General features: G+C 44.8%; 1 protein-coding gene across 1 annotated transcript in view; it reads left to right on the top strand.

Annotated features, from left to right (window-relative positions):
* The first annotated feature begins 6507 nt into the window (after positions 1 to 6507).
* Positions 6508 to 23271, top strand: part of GLDC (glycine decarboxylase) — a 70685-nt gene continuing 53921 nt past the window's right edge. Inside the window, exons 1-3 of the mRNA XM_074953330.1 lie at positions 6508 to 6774; positions 7188 to 7266; positions 20814 to 20949. Of these exons, the coding sequence (XP_074809431.1) occupies positions 6508 to 6774; positions 7188 to 7266; positions 20814 to 20949 (482 nt within the window). The remainder of the gene's footprint in view (positions 6775 to 7187; positions 7267 to 20813; positions 20950 to 23271) is intronic.

The following is a 23271-nucleotide window of genomic DNA, read 5'->3' as shown; positions in this document are numbered from 1 at the left end:
CATCACAGCCAGACTACTTAAAAACATGAGAGTTATATGATCGATAACTGTAACTGATCAATAGATTTACTCTGTTTTGCTTCTGACACTTAGTCTTCCTGCTGATTACAAAAGCAGCTTGGATAATTCTTCTCCCATCAGGTGCTGGTACTGCTCCGTTTACTATCAGGAAAGGTTGTGACCTGATAAACTCCTCAGCCAGGCAACTGTTTCTCCTGCTTGATGAATCCTGATTTTTACCAAGTGAAGAAGCAAAGGAGCGGGAGGTCAGGTCTCCAAAGCCCAAGAGAGAAAAAGCCAGGAGGGGAAATTCTCCATCTGCTTTTGGCAAACTATAGCCTGCTGAGTAGAGTTGCCAGGCATCCGGTTTTCAACTGGAATGCCCAGCCAAAAAGGGATCCTGGCGGTTCCAGTCAGCACTCCCTCCTGCCTGCCCTGCCTCCATGCAGCTCCCGGAAGTGGTCAGTATGTCCCTGTGGCCCATAGGCAGAGGGGCGATCAGGGAAGCTCCACGCACTGCCCCCACCCCCAGCACAGGCTCTGCAGCTCCCATTGGCCTGGAACCATGACCAATGAGAGCCTAGGGGCAGCACGCACAGCCCCCTGGCCCCTCTGCCTAGGGGCCGCAGGGACATGCCGACCGCTTCCGGGAGCTACATGGAGCATGCCTAAGCCCCACTGCACTGCTGACCGGTAAGTGCCACCCAGCTGGAGCCTGTGCCCCAATCCCCCTCCTGCACCCCAACCCCCTGCCCCAGATTGGAACCTCCTCCCACACCCTAACTCCCTCCCAGAGCCTGTACCCCAACCCCCTTTCCCAGCTCTGAGCCCTCTCCTGCACCCCAGAGCCTACACCCCCAGCCAAAGCCCACACCCCCTCCTGCACCCCAACTCCCTGCCCCAGCCTGGAGCCCCATTCTGCACCCTGAATCCCTCATTTCTGGCCCCATCCCAGAGCCCACACCCCCAGTCGGAGGCCTTACCCCAACCCCCAGCCCAGTGAAAGTGAGTGAGGGCAGGGGAGAGCGAGCGATGGCAGGAGGGGGGATGGAGTGAGTGCAGGCGGGGCCTCAGAGAAGGGGTGGGGTGGGATGGGGCAAGGCTGTTTGGTTTTGTGCAATTAGAAAGTTGGAAACCCTATCCAAAGCATTTCTCTGGCTGACAATTTTGAAAGAGAACTAACCTATTATAATGAAGTATAATAAGAGAATTATAAATCATGTTAAAAAACAGAACAACTAAACCCCACTGTTGTAGATCTGGTCAAGCTTCCTCTGTTGGAGCAGGCTGCTGTGCTTGGATCCAAAACCTGGATCCAGCACGCTTCTGAGCTCCCCTAGGTCTCAGCAGGCTTCCGCAGTCTTTGGCCATATTTCTAGGGCATAGACTGTCTGTTAACACTTCCAGGAATGGGATCCTGTGGTTAAACTACCCTAGGTCCCCAGCACCAGTGCTGATTCCTCCCCCCCGCCCCAAGTGCCCTAGTTGCTCAAGCACACTCTCCCCAGAGCTCCATCTGGTTTATGCTGGTTTTTAGTTTAACTTTCAGGGACACCGGACTGTTTAAGCAAGAACACACAGACTTTGCAAAAGAATTCCAAACCAATTCCACTTTACTCATAGACAACACAAGAGAGATACAGATCAATGGAGGGAGACAAAATTAAAAGGAGTACTTGTGGCACCTTAGAGACTAACCAATTTATTTGCAGACAAAATTTGCATGCAAATCCCTGCCTCAGTTTCCTCACCACTCCAAAAGTCCTTTGGGAATTGGGAATCTGTTCAGGGAGTCCAGGATTCTGCTGCATCCCATCCTCTTGCCTCCCTTATTTAATTTAATTTATTTATTTATTTATTTATTTATTTATTTATTCCTTCCTTCCTTCCTTCCTTCCTTCCTATCTCTCAATCTTCTTGTTCTAGTCAGTGAGCAAGAGCTACTCAGCAAACCTTTTCCTTTTATAACTTCCAGTCCTGTCTGGTGACTTCCCTGATCAGCCTCAAACCCCCATCAACTGATCAAAGCACCCTATCAGATGATCTGTTGCTTGGTCACTAGCCCACCTGGTAGAACAGGTTTCCCTGGGCAATAGACAGTTCTTTGTCAAAGGGTGTTTGCATCAAAGTTTAATGACCCTCCCTGGGTAACCTTCTGCTAAGTGTAAGAATTTATCCCTCCTGACCCTCTTTTTCAGTTCATTATGTATTCTGTGGAGCTAAGGTGCAGGCAAAGAAGAGTTTTACAGTCAAAATGGCCCTCCCAAAAACAAAATGGAGTTTGCAGATTGATATAAATAAATGCAGACATATGGGTTTGAGTGAGCCCTTTCAGCCCTGATTGTTGGTCAGACCTACTACATAAGGCAATCTTCAGAAACTTCTCCTGCATTTTAGGTGTCCAGACAAGTTGGAGTGAATATGCTACCCACTGTGGCCCATTTAGGGGAGTTACTACAAGCATGTAGTGGATCCCTAACAGGAAATTTACAAGAATTCACCATTCCAACTCAACTCTGCAATTCCCAGGCATGCAGGGTTCTTTGTTTTCTTTATGCCCTTGCACAGCAGACTGATGTGTACCATAGATAAGCCACTCCACTGCACCACCACAATATGGGGGTTGCATGAACTCAAAGGCTGATTATTTTGCCTGGTGAGAGCTCTAAAGAAGGAGAATCACTACAAGTTTTTCTATCAGGGTGCAATTACCATTTATGATACAATTAGATATATCATGTAATGCTGCATTCTGGGAGCATCTTTGAAAGATGTGCTGGCAAACACAGAGTTCTGACATCAAAGAAATAACTGCTCTCTTATGCTTGTGAGACAGATATCCATGTTCCAGTTTACTTACATTAAAGCTTGCTGCTGCTTTCTGCAGTAAGGATGAGAAGGAGGGGAATCCCCAATTACTAGATGAAATAAAATAAAAATAAAGATTAAAACTAAAGGTTTCCTTAGAGATAGAAGACAAAATTAGAGACCTAAGGGCCAGATTCTCAGCTGACGTAAAAGAGCATAGCTCCACTGAAGTCAGTGGAGTTATGCTAATTTATACCAATTGAGAATCTGTTCATAGGCATTTAGTTTACAGTGAATTTCTTTTATCTTTTTCCTCCACTCCTCCCTGCTCCCACAACTGGCTATATGCCAGTATCTCAAATGCTAATAATCAAACACATACAAGATTGTATAGCCTAACTACCTTTTTAGGTTAAAGAAAATCACTTGCAATTCTGGTAAGTATACTTTACGAATAGAATTGTCAAAATCTGTACCATGCCTACAGAATGGAAAAGATAAGTTTACAAATACAGCAGAATTTCATCTTCTTAAATGGAATAGGTCAGAATTTATTCAGATCATAAAGGGTTTGAGACAAGAGCAGTTTTTTTTTGGGGGGGGAGAGGTTCATACAGATGATGGATGTTGAGTGTGGGGGATAAGTCTTTTTCAATTTCTTGGTAGGCAGTCAGATATTCTAATAATGGACACCTAAATAGCCAAACATTACCTGAATTTAGACAATGAGGATTTTCTGATAAAAATATTATATTTATGGCTGATATTATTTCACTACTATGAAAAAGCAGCACTTTTTTAAAAAAAAACAAAACTTTTATTCTTCAGATGCTAGTTCCTGAACAGAACTGCAGTTGAACAGTAACTGTATTTGGCACTTATATAAACCTTCCCATCAAAGTTGCTGGCTGTAAATCAAATACAGTAGCAGCATCCTCTTAATAGTTTGGGGTGCAGAGGAGGGGAACAAAAAGTGTGCTACAGAAGTACAACATATTGTTACTGTTAATCTTCAGCCACTATTTCCCCCTCTTTCAGATCTGAATTTAGCTTACACTTCGGCATGGTGATGTGTTCACAAGAGGATATTATGTAAATGGTGACAGACACTTGATGTGTTATGCTTGCCAATACTTCCGTGCTTTGTCATGCCAATATAATTATTGAAATAGACCTGAAACTTTTGAGTTGCTTGAGAGGGAGAGGGGTGAGAGCAGGGGAACAGGGGAGGCTGGGGTAGGGAGATCTAGAACTGAAGGATGAGGGGCAGTGGAAACATGAGGAGAAAAGGAGCTGTAGGGTGAGGGCTTAATGCGGGGCAGTGGAAGGGCGGATCATGGGGGTGGAGGGGCTGGAAGGCAGAAGGCAAAGCTAGAGAGAGTCCAGTAAGAGCCTGGACTGAGGAGCTAGAAGAGGAAAGATGGGAGATGGGGACCATAAGTGCAGGGGAAGTGGGGTTACTCAGGATATGGGTCGATAGGGATGAGGGAGCAGGAGTGGTGAGGGGGGCTGAGGATAGGGTTACCAGATAGCAACTATGAAAATATAGGATGGGGGTGGGGGGTGATAGGCGCCAATATAAGAAAAGTCCCAAAAAACGGGACTGTCCCTTTAAAAATGGGACATCTGGTCACCCTAGCTGAGGATGATGAGGGGAGGGCTAGGAGTGGGGATGGAGAGGGCTGGGGGTTGACTGGGGTTGGGGATGAGGAAGGTCTGAGGGTCAGGAGGGGGATCTGGGGATGGGGAGAAGGATGACGGATGAGGTATGGGAGTGGGATGGACAGTAGAGGGGGATGAGAGGATCAGGGAATAGGGAGGGAGTGGGGTTGATAGGGATGAGGGGGTCTGGGAGGGGAGTGTTTTTGGGGAGGATGGAGGTGAGGGGGTCTGGGGATGAAGAAGGTGGACTGGGGAAGGGGCTCTGCGGGTGGGAAGGGGGCTATTGGGGGTCTGGGGATGGAGAAGGAGGACTGGGGAAGGGGCTCTGTGGGTGGGAAGGGGGCTGAGGGGGTCTGGGGATGGAGAAGGGGGACTGGGGAAGGGGCTCTGCAGGTGGGAAGGGGGCTGAGGGGGTCTGGGGATAGAGAAGGGGGACTGGGGAAGGGGCTCTGTGGGTGGGAAGGGGGCTGAGAGGACTGGGGATGGAGAAGGGAGACTGGGGAAGAGCTGATGGGAAGGGGGTGCTGGAGATGAAGAAGGGGGACTGGGGAAGGGGCTCTGTGGATGGGAATGGGGCTGAGGGGGGCTGGGGATGGAGAAGGGGACTGGGGATGGGGCTCTGCAGGTGGGAAGGGGGCTGAGGGGACTGGGGATGGAGAAGGGGGACTGAGGAAGGGGCTCTGCAGGGGGAAGGGGGCTGAGGGGATCTGGGGATGGAGAAGGGGTCTGCGGGTGGGAAGGGGGCTGGAGATGGAGAAGGGGGACTGGGGAAGGGGTCTGCGGGTGGGAAGGGAGCTGAGGGGGGGCTGGAGATGGAGAAGGGGGACTGGGGAAGGGGCTCTGTGGGTGGGAAGGGGGCTGAGAGGACTGGGGATGGAGAAGGGAGACTGGGGAAGAGCTGATGGGAAGGGGGTGCTGGAGATGAAGAAGGGGGACTGGGGAAGGGGCTCTGTGGATGGGAATGGGGCTGAGGGGGGCTGGGGATGGAGAAGGGGACTGGGGATGGGGCTCTGCAGGTGGGAAGGGGGCTGAGGGGACTGGGGATGGAGAAGGGGGACTGAGGAAGGGGCTCTGCAGGGGGGAAGGGGGCTGAGGGGATCTGGGGATGGAGAAGGGGTCTGCGGGTGGGAAGGGGGCTGGAGATGGAGAAGGGGGACTGGGGAAGGGGTCTGCGGGTGGGAAGGGAGCTGAGGGGGGGCTGGAGATGGAGAAGGGGGACTGGGGAAGGGGTCTGCGGGTGAGAAGGCGGCTGAGGTGACTGGGGATGGAGAAGTGGGACTGGGGAAGGGGTCTGCAGGTGGGAAGGGGGCTGAGGGGGGCTGGGGATGGAGAGAGGGGACTGGGGAAGGGGCTCTGTGCGTGGGAAGGGGGCTGAGGGGATCTGTGGATGGAGAAGGGGGACTGAGGAAGGGGCTCTGCGGGTGGGAAGGGGGCTGGGGGTAGAGAAGGGGGACTGAGGAAGGGGCTCTGTGGGTGGGAAGGGGGCTGGGGGGTGGAGAAGGAGGACTGAGGAAGGGGCTCTGTGAGTGGGAAGGAGGCTGGGGATGGAGAAGGGGGACTGAGGAAGGGGCTCTGAGGGTGGGAAGGGGGCTGGGGATGGAGAAGGGGGACTGAGGAAAGGCTCTGGGGGTGGGAAGGGGGCTGAGGGGGGCTGGGGATGGAGAAGGGGGGCTGGGGAAGGGCTCTGCGGGTGGGAAGAGGGCTGAGGGGGGCTGGGGATGGAGAAGGGGGACTGGGGAAGGGCTCTGCGGGTGGGAAGAGGGCTGAGCGGGGCTGGGGATGGAGAAGCGGGTCTGGGCGGCTGGAAAGGGCCGCGGGGCCGAAGGGAAACTTGCCCTGTCGGTGGCAGTGAGCACACCGGCAGGTGGCCCGGCGGGCCGGGTTGTGTGGGGCGGGGCCAGGCGGCCCCTCCCCTCGGGCTACCATTGGCGCGGGGTCTGGGGGTGGGGGCGCCTCGGGGCCTCCCCACAAAGTGCCCGGCAGGTGCGGCTGGCTGGCTGGCGGGCTGGGGAGTTGGCCGGGTGCGGCGGCAGCAGCATGCAGACCTGTGCCCGCTGGTGGGGGCGGCTCGTGGGCCGGGGGGCCGCCCTGGCGGGGAAGAAGCCGCCGGGCAGATGGGGGTGGCGGGGGCAGCAGAGCGCGGCGGCGGCGGCGGGGGGCAGCGCCCCCAACACCAGCGCCGCCGCTTCCGAGTCCTCCCGGTACATCGAGCAGCTCCTGCCCCGGCACGATGACTTCTCCCAGCGGCATATCGGGCCCCGGGACAAAGAGAAGCGGGAAATGCTGCGAAGTGTGGGTCTGGCGGTAAGTCCCAGTCTGTGCTGCCCGCTCTGCCCCCATCTTCCCCCCCCCCCCCCCCCCGCTGCTCCTCAGTCTGGTGCCCCCCGTGTTTTCCTGCTCGCTTTCCCTCCCCCTCTCCTACCCTCTCGTGCATCTTTGCATCCCCCTAAAACCACTTCCCCGTCGCGTCCTCCCGTCTCTGCCTCACCCTCCGCCCGCCGGGAAGTTCCGGAGCGAGGTGCACAAGAGCAAGAAGTGGGGAGTCGCCGAGACTCCGGTAACAACGAAACGGGTCTCAACAAAGGTCCCACTGAGAGATGTGATGAGAGACTGTGAAGAGGAGAGACTCTTTTAAAGTTTGTGTGCGCGTTAGTGCAAGCTATCAAACAGAAAGCTGCCGGGGAACGCGCGGTACTTACATGGATGTCCTTTTTCAGAGTATCGATGAGCTGATTGATAGAACCGTCCCTGCCAGCATCCGCCTGAGAAGGCCTCTGGAGATGGATGACCATATTTGTAAGTGACCATTTCACGCTGGACGCCAGTAGGAGCTTTGTGTAAAATCTCCCCCTCCTTGCCCCCCTTGCTTCTGGTCTAATTAATCTGCATTAAAATAGCTCAGCCGAGGAGTTACGGTTTTGCTTTTCTGTATCCCAGTAATTAGTCTAATGACTAAAATTGTGTAAAAACTGTAACAGAAAACCCACCCATTTCAAGTAAAAAGCAACAGGACTTATCACAAAGAAGCAAAAACAATCATGCCAGTACTATACTGTATTGCTCTTCAATCTGTGATGTTGTGCCTAGTTGTAGCAGTATGTTGGCTGCATAAAATTAGCTGTTGTTTTCACATTTGAAACAAAAAAACTTTTAGGACAGGATGAGACTACCTGAAGATGTGTTTTGAGTTAACTAAAGTGCAGTCAACCGTGGCATGCCCTGAAAGCACTGTAATATGTATTGAAAATTGCTGTTCATAAATCTGAGTCACCCTAGTACAAGTTACAGGCAAACTGCACCTCTAAAATTGTTACCTCCTATGCTGAGTGACACTTTGAGGCCTGTTGCTCAGAATTTGCATCTTTAAATAAAATACTAAAAAGGGCTAGACAGCTTCTGTACCATAGATAAAATAACTACTTATGTTTTTAAGTTTAGTCTGATTTTTTTTAAAAAAAATTAATTGATCCCAGTGTATGGATCAATGATGTGCATAAATTTTAAAACTGGCATCAAAATTCAGCACATCATGAGAAACAAAGGTGCTCCTTTTGTACTTTAATAAATGTAGAACCTATTTTGATGAAAACCTGTTTGCAGTATTTCTACCCAGCAGAATTTTTTTTCTAGTTGAATTAGTCATCAGAAAATGGGATTTAACTTGGGAATAGAGGTTACTTTTGATAGTATCCTGAATCTCAACTATAATAGTACTAATGGGCACTAGTATAGTTTAGCAAATTATTCTTGTCGTAAATCCAAGCCTACAGGTGCTGTTAGTATGCTGGGGGAACTTGTGGATTTCAGTTCCTTAAAACTAAGGAGGTCTCAAACATTTAATTAGAGGGAACATTTTAAAAATATACAATTACATTAGTACATAAAGACCATAATAAATGTGCTTGCCAATATCTTCCTGGAAAACACACTGGTGCCAAAAAACATTTTAGAAGTCTTATTGACTAAATAATTGCACTGAAACATAAAGCTTAAGAGGTGCCTAGCATTCTGAAAATCACTACATTAGTATCCTCTTTTAGCTTATGTTAGTGTTTAACATATTAGCAAATAGGACAAATTATTTTGATTCCTCTTGCTCCCTTTTAATATTGCTCATCAGCAAATTGTAATTTGAGTGTGAACTTCAGGCCCCTCAGCTTCTTTAAGGTTCCTGGCCAGTTCAATCTGGTTAGTTTGAGATGACATCACAAAACAGAAGCAGCAGCCAGAATGAACAGCTAGGAAAACTATAACCTGAAAAAACTACTTCTAGCCAGGAATAACACAATATGATGAAAAGTCTTTATTATTTCAAATATTTTATTTAAATCTTTGATGCATTGGTGTATTTTACTTTTAAATAACTTTTTCCCGCCTCTCAAAAAGAGTGGGGGTGATCTTAAATTCCTCCTCCTCACTATCTTCATGATTTGCATAAGTAGGGATAATTTAATATCTCCCTAATGGTGACCTAGCTAGACAGTATATTCTAGGATTGGAATGTCTCTATTAAAAGTCAAAGCATATTTGTAAATGGTGTTTTCATCAAACTTGTCAGATCATTTTAAAACTGTAAGTGAACTGAAGTAGAACTTCACTAATGTACACTTCTTAAAATAACTCACATACAAGGCAGTCTCTCCCCACTTCTCAAAGACTTAATAGTAATAGAAAACTTCATTACAGCATCTGCTAAGACTTACTGAATATGCTACAGTATTTACTGATACATTGTAAGTGATCATAAATAATTAAACACTAAAGTACTGTTGTCAAAATAAACTAAAGTGCATTTTGATGCATTATCCTTTCTATAATGTGCTCACATGCTAATTTGTATAATTAATTTATCATGGGTCTCCCAATCACTAGCATGAGTCAGTGACTTTCTATCCTAACTACTTTCTACTCGCTGTCTGAGGCAGGCAGGTAACTGTTGGAAATATTTTCTTCATAAGATCTCCTTTGCTAACATCCCATTTAGTTAACTGGAGACTGATCCAGCTGTTACTCTATTTTATCTTTTCTATTATACTGAAAAAGAGATACTTGAAAAATAAACTTTAGAGGAATACAATTGACTATTGCATGCTACTTTTTGTTAAACAGTGACCCTTAAAAACCTAGACAGTTCAGATTTAGTTTAAGTTTATGCTTGGGAACTGGAAATTTCAAGCACTCCAAAAGCCAAACTGGGAAGCAGAAGGGGATTTTGGTTGTGTAATTTATTCCTTGTTCTAATTGTGTGGTTTAAACATATGAGTAACAAACCCAATATGTCAGCATGTTTACATATTAAAAAAAAGTCTAGATGTTCTTTAACTTTGTACCCAAATGCACTGAATGTGTCCTCTCTGGGATGAGGAAACAATAAAATGTGATTTGGAGGAAATAGTAACTACTATGTTAATTGAAAATCAGAATTTGAGGAGCTCTGCAAAAGACCCATGTTAAAGTTGCCATTCTTTTCCTCAGTTAATCCCATCTCCTTCAAACATATCTGCATATATTCTCCAGTTCATTAGAGCACAAAATTTTCATTTATGCCTTCTATGTTGTTCTTATTTCCCATTGTTTGAATTACTGTTTTGATCCAGGCCTCACATGGAATTCAGAAATAGCTTTTTCCAGTTATGCATTGCCACTTTTTTGTCCTGCTTCCCTTCCCGCCCCTCCCCCCCTTGTGTTATGATTGGGCAGTATTCAAATTTGCACACTTTTGGAATGTGGCAAGCATTCCATGTCTATTCCATGTCTTCCTTTTGTATTGCTGGTGGAAGACTATATTTGTTTAAAGATCTACTAGAAAGCTGTCTAAAAATGTGTGACTTTGTACTGAACATCTTGTACCCAGAAGAGCTGGATCAAACTTGCCTCCTATCCAATGTAGGGAAGGTTGTCTTTCTAGCTCTCAAGCAGAATTTCTTATAGAAATGTGGTACGTATGTATATTATTTCCACACTTATAGATTAAAGGGAAAGTCACGTTTGTTTGAGAATTACACTTTATTTAAAACATGTTAGATAAACTCTTTTAAAAAATTCCTTTTCCCAACAATTCAAAAAACATACACAGCATTTTCACATTTTATGTGGGAGTGGGGCAAGCAATCTCTACTAGTGTTTTTTTGTTAAACCTGGTAAATTTAAATAGCTAACCCTTTCCTAACTTGACTTTTGGGAATAGATCAATGGTTTCTGTGTAACAGGGCTTTTAAAATATATACATAGAATATTTTTATTCCAGAGAATAGAGATCAGTTCAGGAAAGAACTCAAGCATGTGCTCAAGTCCAACTGAAGTCAAAGTTTGGGTTGGATACACATTTAAATTATATCCACTCACCCAGAATAAGCAGGAATTGAGTGCTTTCAACTTCTGCCTTATTTAAGATTGTGGTAGTGGTATATGTTCTTGGACTTTGTCTGTGTGGGAGGTTTTTTGTTTTGTTTTTTTCAGAATAAGAATGTGAATTTAAGCCAATATAATTATACCAGTATAACTACCCCCCCGCCCATGTGAACACTTATTCTAATATGAGTGGTGCTTTATATTTAGCTTTTTTACTTAGCAAAGGGTTTAAACTAACCTGAAAAAAGCCACTCATACTGCAGTAAGAGTGTTAACACAGGAGTTTATATCCGTATAACTGATAAAACTTTCATGTGTAGACAAGGCCTTGATATTAGCTAAGTGTAACTGATCCAGCAATAAAGATGATCTCCTAATGAGGAAATGGGTGTAGGGGAGTGGGTATGGCTCTGGAGGGATATGTGGCTTTGGGCACCTGTGGTTAAATGTGAAGTACACTTTCAAGCCCAAGTTAGAAGTGGCAGTAGCAAAGATGCAGAAGACTTGTCTGCATTATAGCTTCCACTGTTATCATCAGTGAAAGTACTCTAGAAGTGAGATAGAAGTTCTAAATTTCATAGGCGACATCCACACGATAGGCTTTTGTTAGAATAGCTAGGTCGGGGTGGTGAGAGATATGGTCCCTTCCCTAACCAATATAACTGTGCTGACGGAAGTCCCTGGTGATGCAGTTGTATCAGCAAACCTGCACTTTTACAATTATAGCTCTTTCACTTTGGGCGAGTGGAATAAGGTATACAGGTAAAAGCCCAGCTTTGCCAATATAAGTTGCATCAATGCTCGGAGAGCTTTTCTGGTATAGTATCCTGGTATTCCCATACTAGTAAAGTGTTCATAGTATTGATGGCACATGGCCTTAGTGTAGATAGGGGCAATGGGTGGACAGAAGAGGGGGAAGGAAATGTCATTGATCTTTATTATAAAAGAATAGAGATTCTTTCCAGAAGAAAAAGATGCTGGCACTGGCTTCCCTTCCCAACCAGAATTCAGGGTACACAAGATGTCCTTGACAGTTCCCTCTCTCCTCCTGGCACCTGTGATGTTCCATATCCATTAAGTAAAAATAAATAAATAAAAATTGAACACTCTTTACCTTTTTGTTTGTTCTGTGCAGTATTTCTCTTCTGTCAGTGTTTAGTGGGTGAGGGACCAGGTCTAGGAAGTTTTAACTACTAACCAATAAAACATTATTTGACTTGGTATAAATTAATTGTGAATTAAGGTGGTATAATTCCACTGAGGTGTGTGTGATTGTCATTGCATCACAGGAGTGATATGAGTGTTATATATTCACCAAAACAGATTAAATTAGTTGGCATTTGATTTTGGTTATGGCTCAACCTCAGATCCATGCTGTGAGCAGCTACAATTGTCACTCTTCTGCTGTCTGTTCTGTGATGTATTACTGCTGTCCTCTGTCCCTGCCTTTCAGTGTCATTTGACCAGTGGCCACATCTTTACTGCCAGCAGGGCCCTTCCCTGCCTACTCTGGTGCTTCTCCATCCAAGATGGACAGAGGGCTTTGCCACTCCAGTGTTATTGATTAAATGAACCCGGAACTATATTTGCATGGACTGGGGCCTGTTCATTTAAAACATTCCAGAACTGGGCATTGTTATTGACATATTGTGAGAGTGTTCTAGCATGATCTGTCATCTAAGATATGTGTGTTACCTGTTCCTTAGTGACAAAGTGGGAGAACAAAATTCAGATAAATAGAACTGTGTGGGATGGGAGTGGAAAGATGCAGAGCTCTGGTTTCAGACTGCCATCTTACATAGATTAGTGGGTGTCAAACAAGTAAAATCAGGTCATCTAAGCAAAGCTGTGAAAGAAACATAGATCACACAGAACTAAACTGTCTTATAGCTTCTAGAAAGCATCATAGTAAGTGTGTGTGGGTGTATGAGCAGGTGGATGCATGCATGTGTGTGTGTGTCTGTGAGAGACAGAGGGGAAGAGTGGGAAAAAATTGGAAATTTACATACTGCAAGGTAGCAGTGGGGGCTCTTTCTGCTAAAAAGCAGCAACTTGTTTGTTGAAGAAGTTGTGAAATCTGTAAACGTTAACATTGAACTCTTGGCAGAATCTGCAGTGTTCTCTTCTGTGAGTAGTATTGCCTCTGATAATGTTATACACTGAATTAAAAAAAAACAAGGTCAACTGCACTTATTTATTCAGCAAGAAAAGATTTGTCAGCTAAGGTATGTGAGGGATTACTGGACTATTTTCAGCGAAGAAAGTGAAGATTAAGCATTTAATCTGTGCTGCCCTAGAAAACTGGCAGCAGGAGATTGAGTGTGATGGCTGACTTCCACGTGTTTCTTAATCTGTATTCATTTATCAATTTTATTTTGCCCAGTTTGGTATGATGCTTTCTTATTTCACAACCTGGAGGGGAAAAGTTAAAAATAATTAAATTTGTGATCTAAAACCAGAGTGTTTACAATATGAATAAATAATACATACAAATGTTGTATATTGTGACCAGTGTCACTAGTCTTGTTCATACTGCCTGTCTTCAGAGACCAGTAATATGCAGGAGTTCAATTTGTTTAAGGCCTGTGTATTCAGGGGCAAATTGGACCCCTATTCTGCAACAAGGTCCCTGGATTTGGCAGCACTCGGGGGTAGCAAACTGGAAATTCTCTGACTCCTTAAGTTTAAAAACTCCATTATATAAATTTAAATTTTTTAAACTACTGCAGTAACCTTATTTATCTCTTAAATTCAGTATTTGCCATTCACAGGGTGAGCTGGCACATTGAGAGGTTAGGTTTCAGCCTCACCTGCAACTAGTTTACCTTTCAGTTCAGGACCATATAATGGGAACATCTGACTAGGAATCAGGCTTGCTGCAGGATATAAAAGAACTGGAGCCTGAGTCCAGTCAGGGTAGTGACTCAAGGAGCAGGTGGTCTTTCTGAGCTGCTTTATACCAATAGCTTTAAAACTGCAGGTCGTGACCCAGTACTGGGTTATGGAACGTAAGGGATGGGGTCGTGGTGCTGACCGAACCGTTAAAAGTCCGGTCGGTGGTGTTGCCTGGCTAAGGCCGGCTAGTCCTTACCTGTTCTGACACAGTGCTATGCCCCAGAAGCAGCCAGCAGCAGTTCCGACTCCTAGACGGGTTGGGGGGGGGGCTCCAAGGCTCCGCATGCTGCCTCCACCCCAAGCTCTGCACTCCCATTGGCCAGTTCCCATTGGCTTGCACGCCTCCGCCTAGGAGCCAGACCTGCTGCTGGCTGCTTCCGGGGCGCAATGTGGCCCATGGTGCCAGGACAGACAGGAAGCCTGCCTTAGCACCCCTGCTGCGCTGCTGACTGGGAGCTGCCTAAGTAAGCCTGTGCCCCAACCCTGCTCTCCAATCCCCTGCCCCAGCCCTGAGTGCCCCCTATACTGGAGCCCCTTCCTGCACCACAAACCCCTCATCCCTGGCCCCACCCCAGAGCCTGCAACCCCAACCCTCTGCCCCAGCCCTGAGCCACCTCCCACACCTTGAACCCCTCATTCCCAGCCCCACCCCACAGCCCTCACCCCCTGCACCCCAACCATCTGCCCCAGCTCTGAGCCACTCCCACACCCCAAACCCCTCATCACCAGCATCAATTTTCTTCAACTGGGTTGCCAGGAAAAAAGCAGCGTTTTTTGAACTTTATACTGAAGCTCTCCTTAGTTCTGAAGCAGAAGACTACGGGGAGCAAGTTTGCTAGGAGTGAAGCTTCAGCAGGAACAGACATGAGAACTCTGCAACCAGGATTGTGATCCAAAAGAAGGCTGAGTGGAAGAACTGTGGTGTTTGAATTTTGCTAATAAACCAGACTTCTAGAAGGGGGAGAACTATTATGTAAACACCCACATTATGAAGTCTGATTAACTGTGGAAGAAGGGATACTAAGGCAGTAGCAGCATCTGAAGCCAGACAGTTCTTGATATGCCATAAAAAAATTGACAAGACATAACGGCATGAGAAATTGAGAGGTGGAGTGGAGAAGCTGAAGACTGAGAGCTGGGAAGAAAACTTTTAGGGATTTTGACAATTTGTGGGTGGTTTCTCCTAAAAAATAGTCTGTAGTGTAAGAGCTACAATATTGACACTTGAATTCTTAGTGAAAACAGAAGACAAGAATGGGGATGGCTGGAGACTTGCACCAAAAACCAGGAAGAGTAAGGTCTGTGTAATTGGGGACTCCCTACTCAGAAGGGCAGGCAAGCAGCCCATCTGTTCTTCTTAGTAGGGAGTCTTCAATTACATAGAGGCCTGTTGCTAGAGTGGATTTGGGGAACAGAAGTGCTTGCTGGTTGCCCAGAGCCAAGATACAGGATGTAGATCTGAGTCTGAAGAGGATCCTAATGGGAGCAGGAGACAATCTACTGATTTTGTTCTTCATGTGGGAACAAATAATACTGATAGTCTCCCTTGATGCATTCCAGCCAGAATCTACCAGGCTGTGGATGATGCATAAAGAAATGGAAGTTCAGGAATTCAATCATTGGGATTCAACCTGTCCCTGGAAGAGGAGAGTGAAGGGAAGACACAATTATGATGCTCAAACAGATGGCTTAGGCAATGGTACTATAAAGGAGAGATATGAGATGCTCAACCATTGAGAGGCATTCACGGACAGAGGACCGTTCTCATGGGATGGACTCTACCTGATTAGGAGGGAAATAGACTCCTGGGATGGAGATTTAATCAGTTGTGCCAAAGAGCTTTAAAACTAGGAATTCAGGGAACACAGCTGAGAGATGCTCATGTAATCATCATTCCTGCTTCTAAATACTGAGCAGGAGGAAAATCAAGTAAGAGGATACAGCAATGGAGAAAGGAACATCAGAAACTAGGAGAATGGTCATCCAAGAGAAAAGATAATGCCAAGACCACTGACAGTAATGGTCAGGGAGGTGATATTGGTAGCAGAATAACTACCTAATTGAGCAAGGAATCAGGGGGAAGCCAAGCAGAAACTACTAAGATGACCATGACTTTTGCTAAAAATACCCATGATTAAATCACAGCGTCAATGATGAGGTAGATTCTAAAGAAGTTAGAAGTGATGGAATAGATAAAACCAAATCTGTTAGTTTTCTTCCCCAGAGTGATTTTTGAATCAAACAGAGGTTCCACTGGGATACTGGTTGGAAGTCTGCTACAGACTGCCAGAATCAGATTTTGATATGAATAGAAACCTCTTCAGTATTTTTAATGAAATAATCCCACAATTTCCAACAGACTTCAATTTCACAAATATAGATTTGAGGACAAATGCTACTAATAATGGTAGGGCCCAGATATTCCTAGCTGATGGAGTTCTTCACCAAATAGTCACTGAACCAACAAGAGGTGATGCCATTTTAGATCTAATAGTAGCAAGTAACTAGCACCACATAGAAGAAATGGTTGTAGAGCACAACCTTGGTTTGAATGATCATGATATAATTTGGTTTAAACAAAATGGAAGGATAAATAAAAATACATCTGCAAATAGGGTCCATGATGTCAAAAGGGCAGACCTGGAAGAATTACGGGAAGTAGACTGGACTGAAGGATCTGAATGTGGAAGAGGCTTGGAATTACTTTGTCAAAGTTGCAGAAGCTATCTGAAGCCTGCACCTTAAGCAAGGGGGAAAAAATTCCTAGGGAAAGATTGCAGACCAAGCTTCTCAAATGGGTTAAGAGAGAGCCTACAAGGAATGGAAGATGGGATGGATCAGCCAGGAAAGCTACCTCTTGGAGGTCAGAAAGCATAGAGGAAAAAGTGAGAACTGCCAAAAGCCAAGCAGAACTGGACCTTGCAATAGTAAAGTTTCTTTAGTTCTATAACGGGTGGCGAAGCTTACTTAACCTCTGAGCCGAATAAGACAATTGTCAGAAGTTTGTGAGCTGGGGCTCAGGGCTTCAGCCCTGCTGAAAGCACATCCTGCAGGACTGAAGCTCTGAGAAGTCCCTAGCCCCACCACCCTGCTGCAGGGCAGAAGCCGCAAGCTCCCATCCCTCAGTCTGGTAGGTGGAGAATGGGCATGGGGGGGGTGGAGAAATGTGGGCGGCTCTGCGAGCTGCACTTTAACTGTAGAAGAGTTGTGGTTTGGCCACTTCTGCCATATATAATAAAAAGAAAACAATGAAAAAAGTGGAACTGCTAAACACTGAGGATGGAGTAGTGATTAAAGATAATCTAGGCATGGCCCAACACAAAGGAATACTTTGCCTCTGGTTTTAATAAAGTTAATGAGGAACTTAAGGGTAGCTTCAGGGTGGCTAATAGGAAGGAAGATATAGAAGTAGAAATTACTACATTTGAGGTAGAAGTCAAACTCAAACAGCTTAATGGGACCAAGTCAGGGGGCCCAGATAATCTCCATCCAAGAATATTAAATGAACTGGCACATGAAATTGCAAGACCAATGGCAAGGATTTTTAATGAATCTGTCAACTTGGGGGCTGTTACTTCTGACTGGCAAATTGTCCCCCAGACCTTCTTTAAAACTGCTACTATATTAGCAATGATCCAGGAAACTCCAGGACCCCTTAGCTTGACCTAAATTGTATTCAGGGTCTTGGAACAAATTTTGAAAGAGAAAGTAGTTAGACCATAGAGAGAAATTAGGATAAATTACAACATGGTTTTACAAAGGGTTGATCGTGCCAGACCAACCTGATCTTTCTTTGAGAAGATTTCCTTTATCTAAAAATTGGATATACTGCATAACCAGGATTTATCTACCTGGATTTCAGTAAGGTATTTGATACAGTTCCACATGGGAAATTTATTAAATTGAAGATGAGGATTAATATGAGAATTGAAATGTGGGTAAGGAACTGGTTAAAAGGGAGACTACAATGGGTCATACTGAAAGGTGAACTGTCAGGCTGGGGGAGTTTATTAAAGGAGGAGTTCCTCAGGGATCAGTTTTGGGACCCATCTTATTTAACGTTTTCATTAATAACCTTGGTAACAAATGCGGGAGTGCATTAATAAAGTTTGCGGATGACACAAAGTTGGGAGGTATTGCCAATATGGAGGAGGCCTGGGATATTGTACAAGAAGATCTGGAGGATTTTGAAAACTGGAATAATAGAAATTTAATAGTGCAGAGTGCACTTAGAGACTAACAACAAGAATTTTCTTTATAAGCTGGGGACATATCAGAAGTGACAGAGGAGAAAGATCTGGATGGATTGGTTGATCACAGGATGATTGAGCCATGAATGTGGTGTGGCCATGAAAAAAGCTAATGCAGTTCTAGGATGCATCGGGCGAGGTATTTCCAGTAGAAACAGGGAAGTGTTAATACCATTATATAAGGCACTGGTAAGACCTCATCTGGAATACTGTATGCAATTCTGGTCTCCCATGTTTAAGAAAGATGAATTCAAACTGGACTAAGTGCAGAGAAGAGCTACTAGGATGATCACAGGAATGGAGAACCTCTCTTTTATGAGAGAAGATTTAAGGAGCTTGGCTTGTTTAGCCTAACCAAACAAAGGGTGACAGGAGATATGATTGGTCTCTAAATACTTTAGAGGGATTAACACTGGAGAGGCAGAGAAGTTATTTACATTAAGGGTCAATGATGGCACAAGAACAAATGGATTTAAACTGGCCATCAACAAGTTTAGGCTTGAAATTAGATGAAGATTTCTAACCATCAGAGGAGTGAAATTCTGGAACAACCTCCCAAGGGGAGCAGTGGGGGCAAAAAACCTAACTTGTTTCAAGACTCAACTTCCTAAATTTATGGAAAGAGATGGTGTGATGAGGTTGCCTATAATGGCACATAGCTTACCTGTGACTGGTAGAAGTAAATACCTCCAATGGCCAATGATGGGCTAGATGGGGAGGGTTCTGAGTTACTACAGAAAATTCTTTCCAAGGTGGCTGGGGTGGGGGTGTGTGCATCTTGCCCACATGCTCGGGGTCTAATTGATAACTATATTTGGTGTCAAGAAGGAATTCTCCCCACCCCAGGTCAGATGGGGAGAGACCTTGGGTGGTTTTTGTTTTTTGGGCCTCTTTCTCCAGCATGGAGCATGGGTCACTTGTTAGTTTGAACTAGAGAAAAAAGGTGGATTCTCTGTACCTTGAGGTCTTTAAATCCTGATTGGAGGACTTCAGTAACTCAGCCAGTGATTATGGGCCAAGTATAGGAGTGGGTGGATGAAGTTCAGTGGCTTGCAATGTGCAGGAAGTCAGACTAGGTGATCACAATGATCCCTTCTGGCTTTAAAGTTTGAGTTGCTCTCTTCTTAGAATCATAGAATATCAGGGTTGGAAGGGACCTCAGGAGATCATCTAGTCCAACCCCCTGTTCAAAGCAGGACCAATCCCCAATTTTTGCCCCAGATCCCTAAATGGCCCCCTCAAGCATTGAACTCACAATCCTGGGTTTAGCAGGCCAATGCTCAAACCACTGAGCTATCCCTCCCTTCCTTTATCAGAAAGGAAACATGACTCAGGGCTGGATAAACCCATACACTTTAAGAGGGTACTTGCAAGAAAGGGACCCCTCAAGGTAGTGGTAGTGATGGGGGGGGGGAAAATGACACTTGATCACCAGTTCAGATACAATGCAGGGCAGTTAGTATGGTAGTCAAGTATCATATAGCTTGATCTGTGAAAAGAGTTGATGTTTTGAGGGCAACCTCTAGTCATTACAAACACTGTCATGGGCTGATATCCAGGCCACCACATTCTGTGACTGCATTGAACAAATGCTACACTTCCTGCACATAAATTTCCCCTTGGCTATAGCCATGTAAAACAGAAGACACCATGACATGCCACCTTATGTGAAAATTCCAATTACAGACATGCCACCATGGCAGTGGCCCATCCCATTCAGATTTGATCAATCTAGTCTGAAGTAGTTGGGAAAACAACTTTCCAAGCAGAGGCAAGTAGTATCCCTCAAGCCATTAATCTCTGGGAACCAGTTGCAGTGAATGTGACTTTACGAATACAATAGTGGTGGTGGGGGGAAACCATTACTCATCTGCACCATAACTTAAACATTTTCGTTATCCTGTTGTGCAACTCTCACTGGTCAAGGTGTCTTCTGCCAATGGCCCTGTAAGATTTCACGTAGGTGGAGAGGTCCATTCTAAAGCCTATTCTACTACGAAACTGACCTGATTTGCCCTGTCTTGTATCCTATAATTCCTTCTGGAATAAACTGCATCAGAATTGAGGGGAGAAATCTTTTATATTACTACTGCACATGGCATTATATTTTACCTTATTCCCAGTAATATAAAGTTCCTTAGCATTCTGGCCTCTGATGTTTAGGCACCTGACATCAATCTTCCTGGGTAGGAAGCTGGGAAAGTTTGAGATCTATTTATGACCTCTTCACTAAACCTTAATTATGAATGATGCACAGCTTCATCTAGCTGTTGATTCTGCCAGTTTCAGGTGAGTAAAGATCCCTTCCTAGAGGGCCTGTATTCATGCATACACAACTGCCCCAGAAAGCATGTGGGGTGTGAAAATCCCCAACATTCTCCCTCTGTAGTATGGAAAGTGTTTGGAATCTAATGAAGATTTAGGTAATGGTTTATCCTTTGGTAGTGGCATTTACTTTTATTTAAATAACTTACACTGTGTTAGTATTGTAAGACTAAAGCAAGAAAAGAATAGTTTCCTACAACTAAATCTTTCATGTTAAGAGATCAGTGGGATGTAGCTATTCACAAAGGCAACCTATAAGGGCGGAGGGGGAGAAACGGAAGTTAATGTCAGCGTTACTCAAATCTGTTGCTTTTTGGAAAATATTTTGATCTTGTAGACTTATTCTCCCTAAATATTTTACTAGATTAATACCTCACTTACTACTGTCTCTTCCCTTAGTTTGTTCTAAAACTGTTGACAGCTGCCCATTTCTACACAGAGTCAAGCAAGGCAGTTTAGTCAAAACTATTAACATTTGTTCCTGTATAACATTTTATGCTATAACATTTTCTTTTCAATCAGGTGAAAATGAAATCCTTGAAACTCTACACAATATTGCAAGCAAGAACAAAATCTGGAGGTCCTACATGGGCATGGGTTATTACAACTCCTCAGTACCTCAGGCGATTGTGCGGAATTTGTTGGAGAATGCAGGATGGTAATGTACATTGCTTCCTGATTACAAACATATAAAAAGAACAATATATATGAAATGTTTCTAAGTGTGATGCATAGACAGATATATAATAATGCTGTTTGCCAAGACGTTCCCATTCTTGATACAGATGATGTGCTGGTCAGATTGAAACTTGATTAAGGGAATCTTAAAAAAATATTGATCCTGACTTTAGCAGGAGTTTAATCCATAATGTGGCAGTAGAAAGGTATTGTAGCTTACACTTTCACGAATAGAGCATCTCCATAGTTTGAAAGATCTGGTGCCTAATGCAGAGTATTAGCTAAACAGGTGGCATTAAAGAGATATGGTTACTTAAGATTAGGGTGACCAGATGTCTTGATTTCATACGGACAGTCCTGATATTTGGAGCTTTTTCTTATATAGATGCCTATTACCCCACTCCCCTTGTCCCCATTTCACACTTGCTATCTGGTCACCCTGCTCAAGATGAATTTTATGAATGGAAAGTTCACACCTCTTGTTCACTGAACCCATACTTTGACATGAATGGAAACATTCATAACTTCAATTACTTTGAGAAAAATGTAAAGCAAGACCCCAGACTAAAATAACTATGTTCTGCCCAAAATTTAAGCTTTGAGGTTCAAAATACTTATTCTCACTGGCATCTGCAGTTCCAGGTGGATATTCTGACTATCATGAGAAACAATGATGGTTATTTACTGACTGGAAGGAAGTAGAAAGCTGCAGAAATCTTTAGCCCTTCCCCCATTAGATTTCTCTAGCTCAGTTTTTCAAAAAAAGAAGCTTAGATGTCTTGAATGCATAGTCAGAATTTGGATGCTTCTCTTAGTTTACCAGTCACTGAAGTAGATGAATAAATGAAGTTTACCCACTGTTAAGAATTTTTGAATGCACTGAGTGTCTCATTCAGTTTATTCTCAGAGCTCATGCAACAGCAATGCTCCTATGTGGAAGGCCTTAGAGTACTGTCAAACTAGAACTTTTGATTTATCATTTTCCAAGAATCTGAAGAGGATAAGTTTCCTTTAGTTATTTCTTGGATTATCTTTATACCATGTGCTTCACTACAGTGACAGTCATGGCCCTTTACCTCTTTAAAGACATTTCTTGATGAAGACAGCATGGTCAAAATGTTAAATATTCCCTAACCACAAATTTGGACAGAATATTTAACATGCAAAATTAAAATATGGAAAAACATTGGCATGTTAATGTTCTAATGCCAATTGTAATTGTTGCCTCCATATCTCCACCCACTCTGCACAAAGACTGAAGACATCCAATATTCTGACTCACCCTCCATATGCACATCTGAAATCCCTTATTCCTAGATCAATGGTCCCCAAACTTTTCAGGATTTCACCCCCTCCTTACCTGTCTGCAACCCCTGCTGCTGGGGCTGGGAGCAGGGCTGTGGCTTGGGGGTGAGGGATGTGGCCAGGTATAAGGTGGCTGAGGCTGGGTCTGGGAGCGGAGCTGCAGGTCTGGGTGTGGAGCTGTGGGGGCAGGGCCGGAGCAGAGCTGGTCGTAGAGTGGGAATGGCTGGCACTCTCTCTCCACCCGCCATGGGGCCTGGCCTGGGCCCCATCATGCCCCCTGAACTTTCCTCTGCACCTCCCTAGGGGGTGCCCCACACACACAGTTTGGGGACCTCTGCCATAGATATTCTCTCCTCCCCTCTGTGCAAAAGTGAAGACCTCAGCTTAAGTCTTCACCTCTAAATCAGCTTTGTCTTAAATAAAAGAAAAGTTTTAAAAAGGTAAAGACAGTGCTTGCAATTTTAAAAAAAAAGTAGACTATAAGCACAGTTAAACTAATCACTATAAAAAGCACTGGTAACTAAGTTCTGAGCTTGATTTGTAGAGCGTAGATTTGTAGAGCGTAAGATTTTGAGTCCTAGGATTATGTTTTATGCTGGAGAGCGCAAAAAGCGCCATTATAAATCTCTGCAAAATTTATGGTTTTAAGAAATCAAACTTCCCTAGCAAGTCTTGAATTTTAAATGCTAGGAGCTGAAATATTGCAGCCCCATGTTTCATAGCCTAGCCAGTGCTGTAGCTAGGTGGAGCGAACAGGGAGGGCGGACATAAAAAAAAAGTGCCAGCTGTTTGTACGTACCTGGCGGCGCCCCAGGTCCTCAGTGGCACTGAAGGCCCCCGGAGAGAGTGAAGGCCGCCGCAGTGCCGGACCCGCTGCTGAAGACCCGGCGCACTGCTGGGTGAGTAAAAATTAAAAAAGGCGCCAAAAAATTAAAAAGGCACCACTTGTGTTCAGTGGGGGAGTGGCTGCTGCCCCCCCCCAGCTATGCCACTGAGC

The sequence above is a fragment of the Natator depressus genome, chromosome 5 (genome assembly GCF_965152275.1).
Source record: "Natator depressus isolate rNatDep1 chromosome 5, rNatDep2.hap1, whole genome shotgun sequence".
Classification (NCBI taxonomy): Eukaryota; Metazoa; Chordata; order Testudines; family Cheloniidae; genus Natator; species Natator depressus.
Note: the sequence above shows the minus strand (reverse complement) of the source record. Positions and strands in the feature narration are given on the sequence as shown.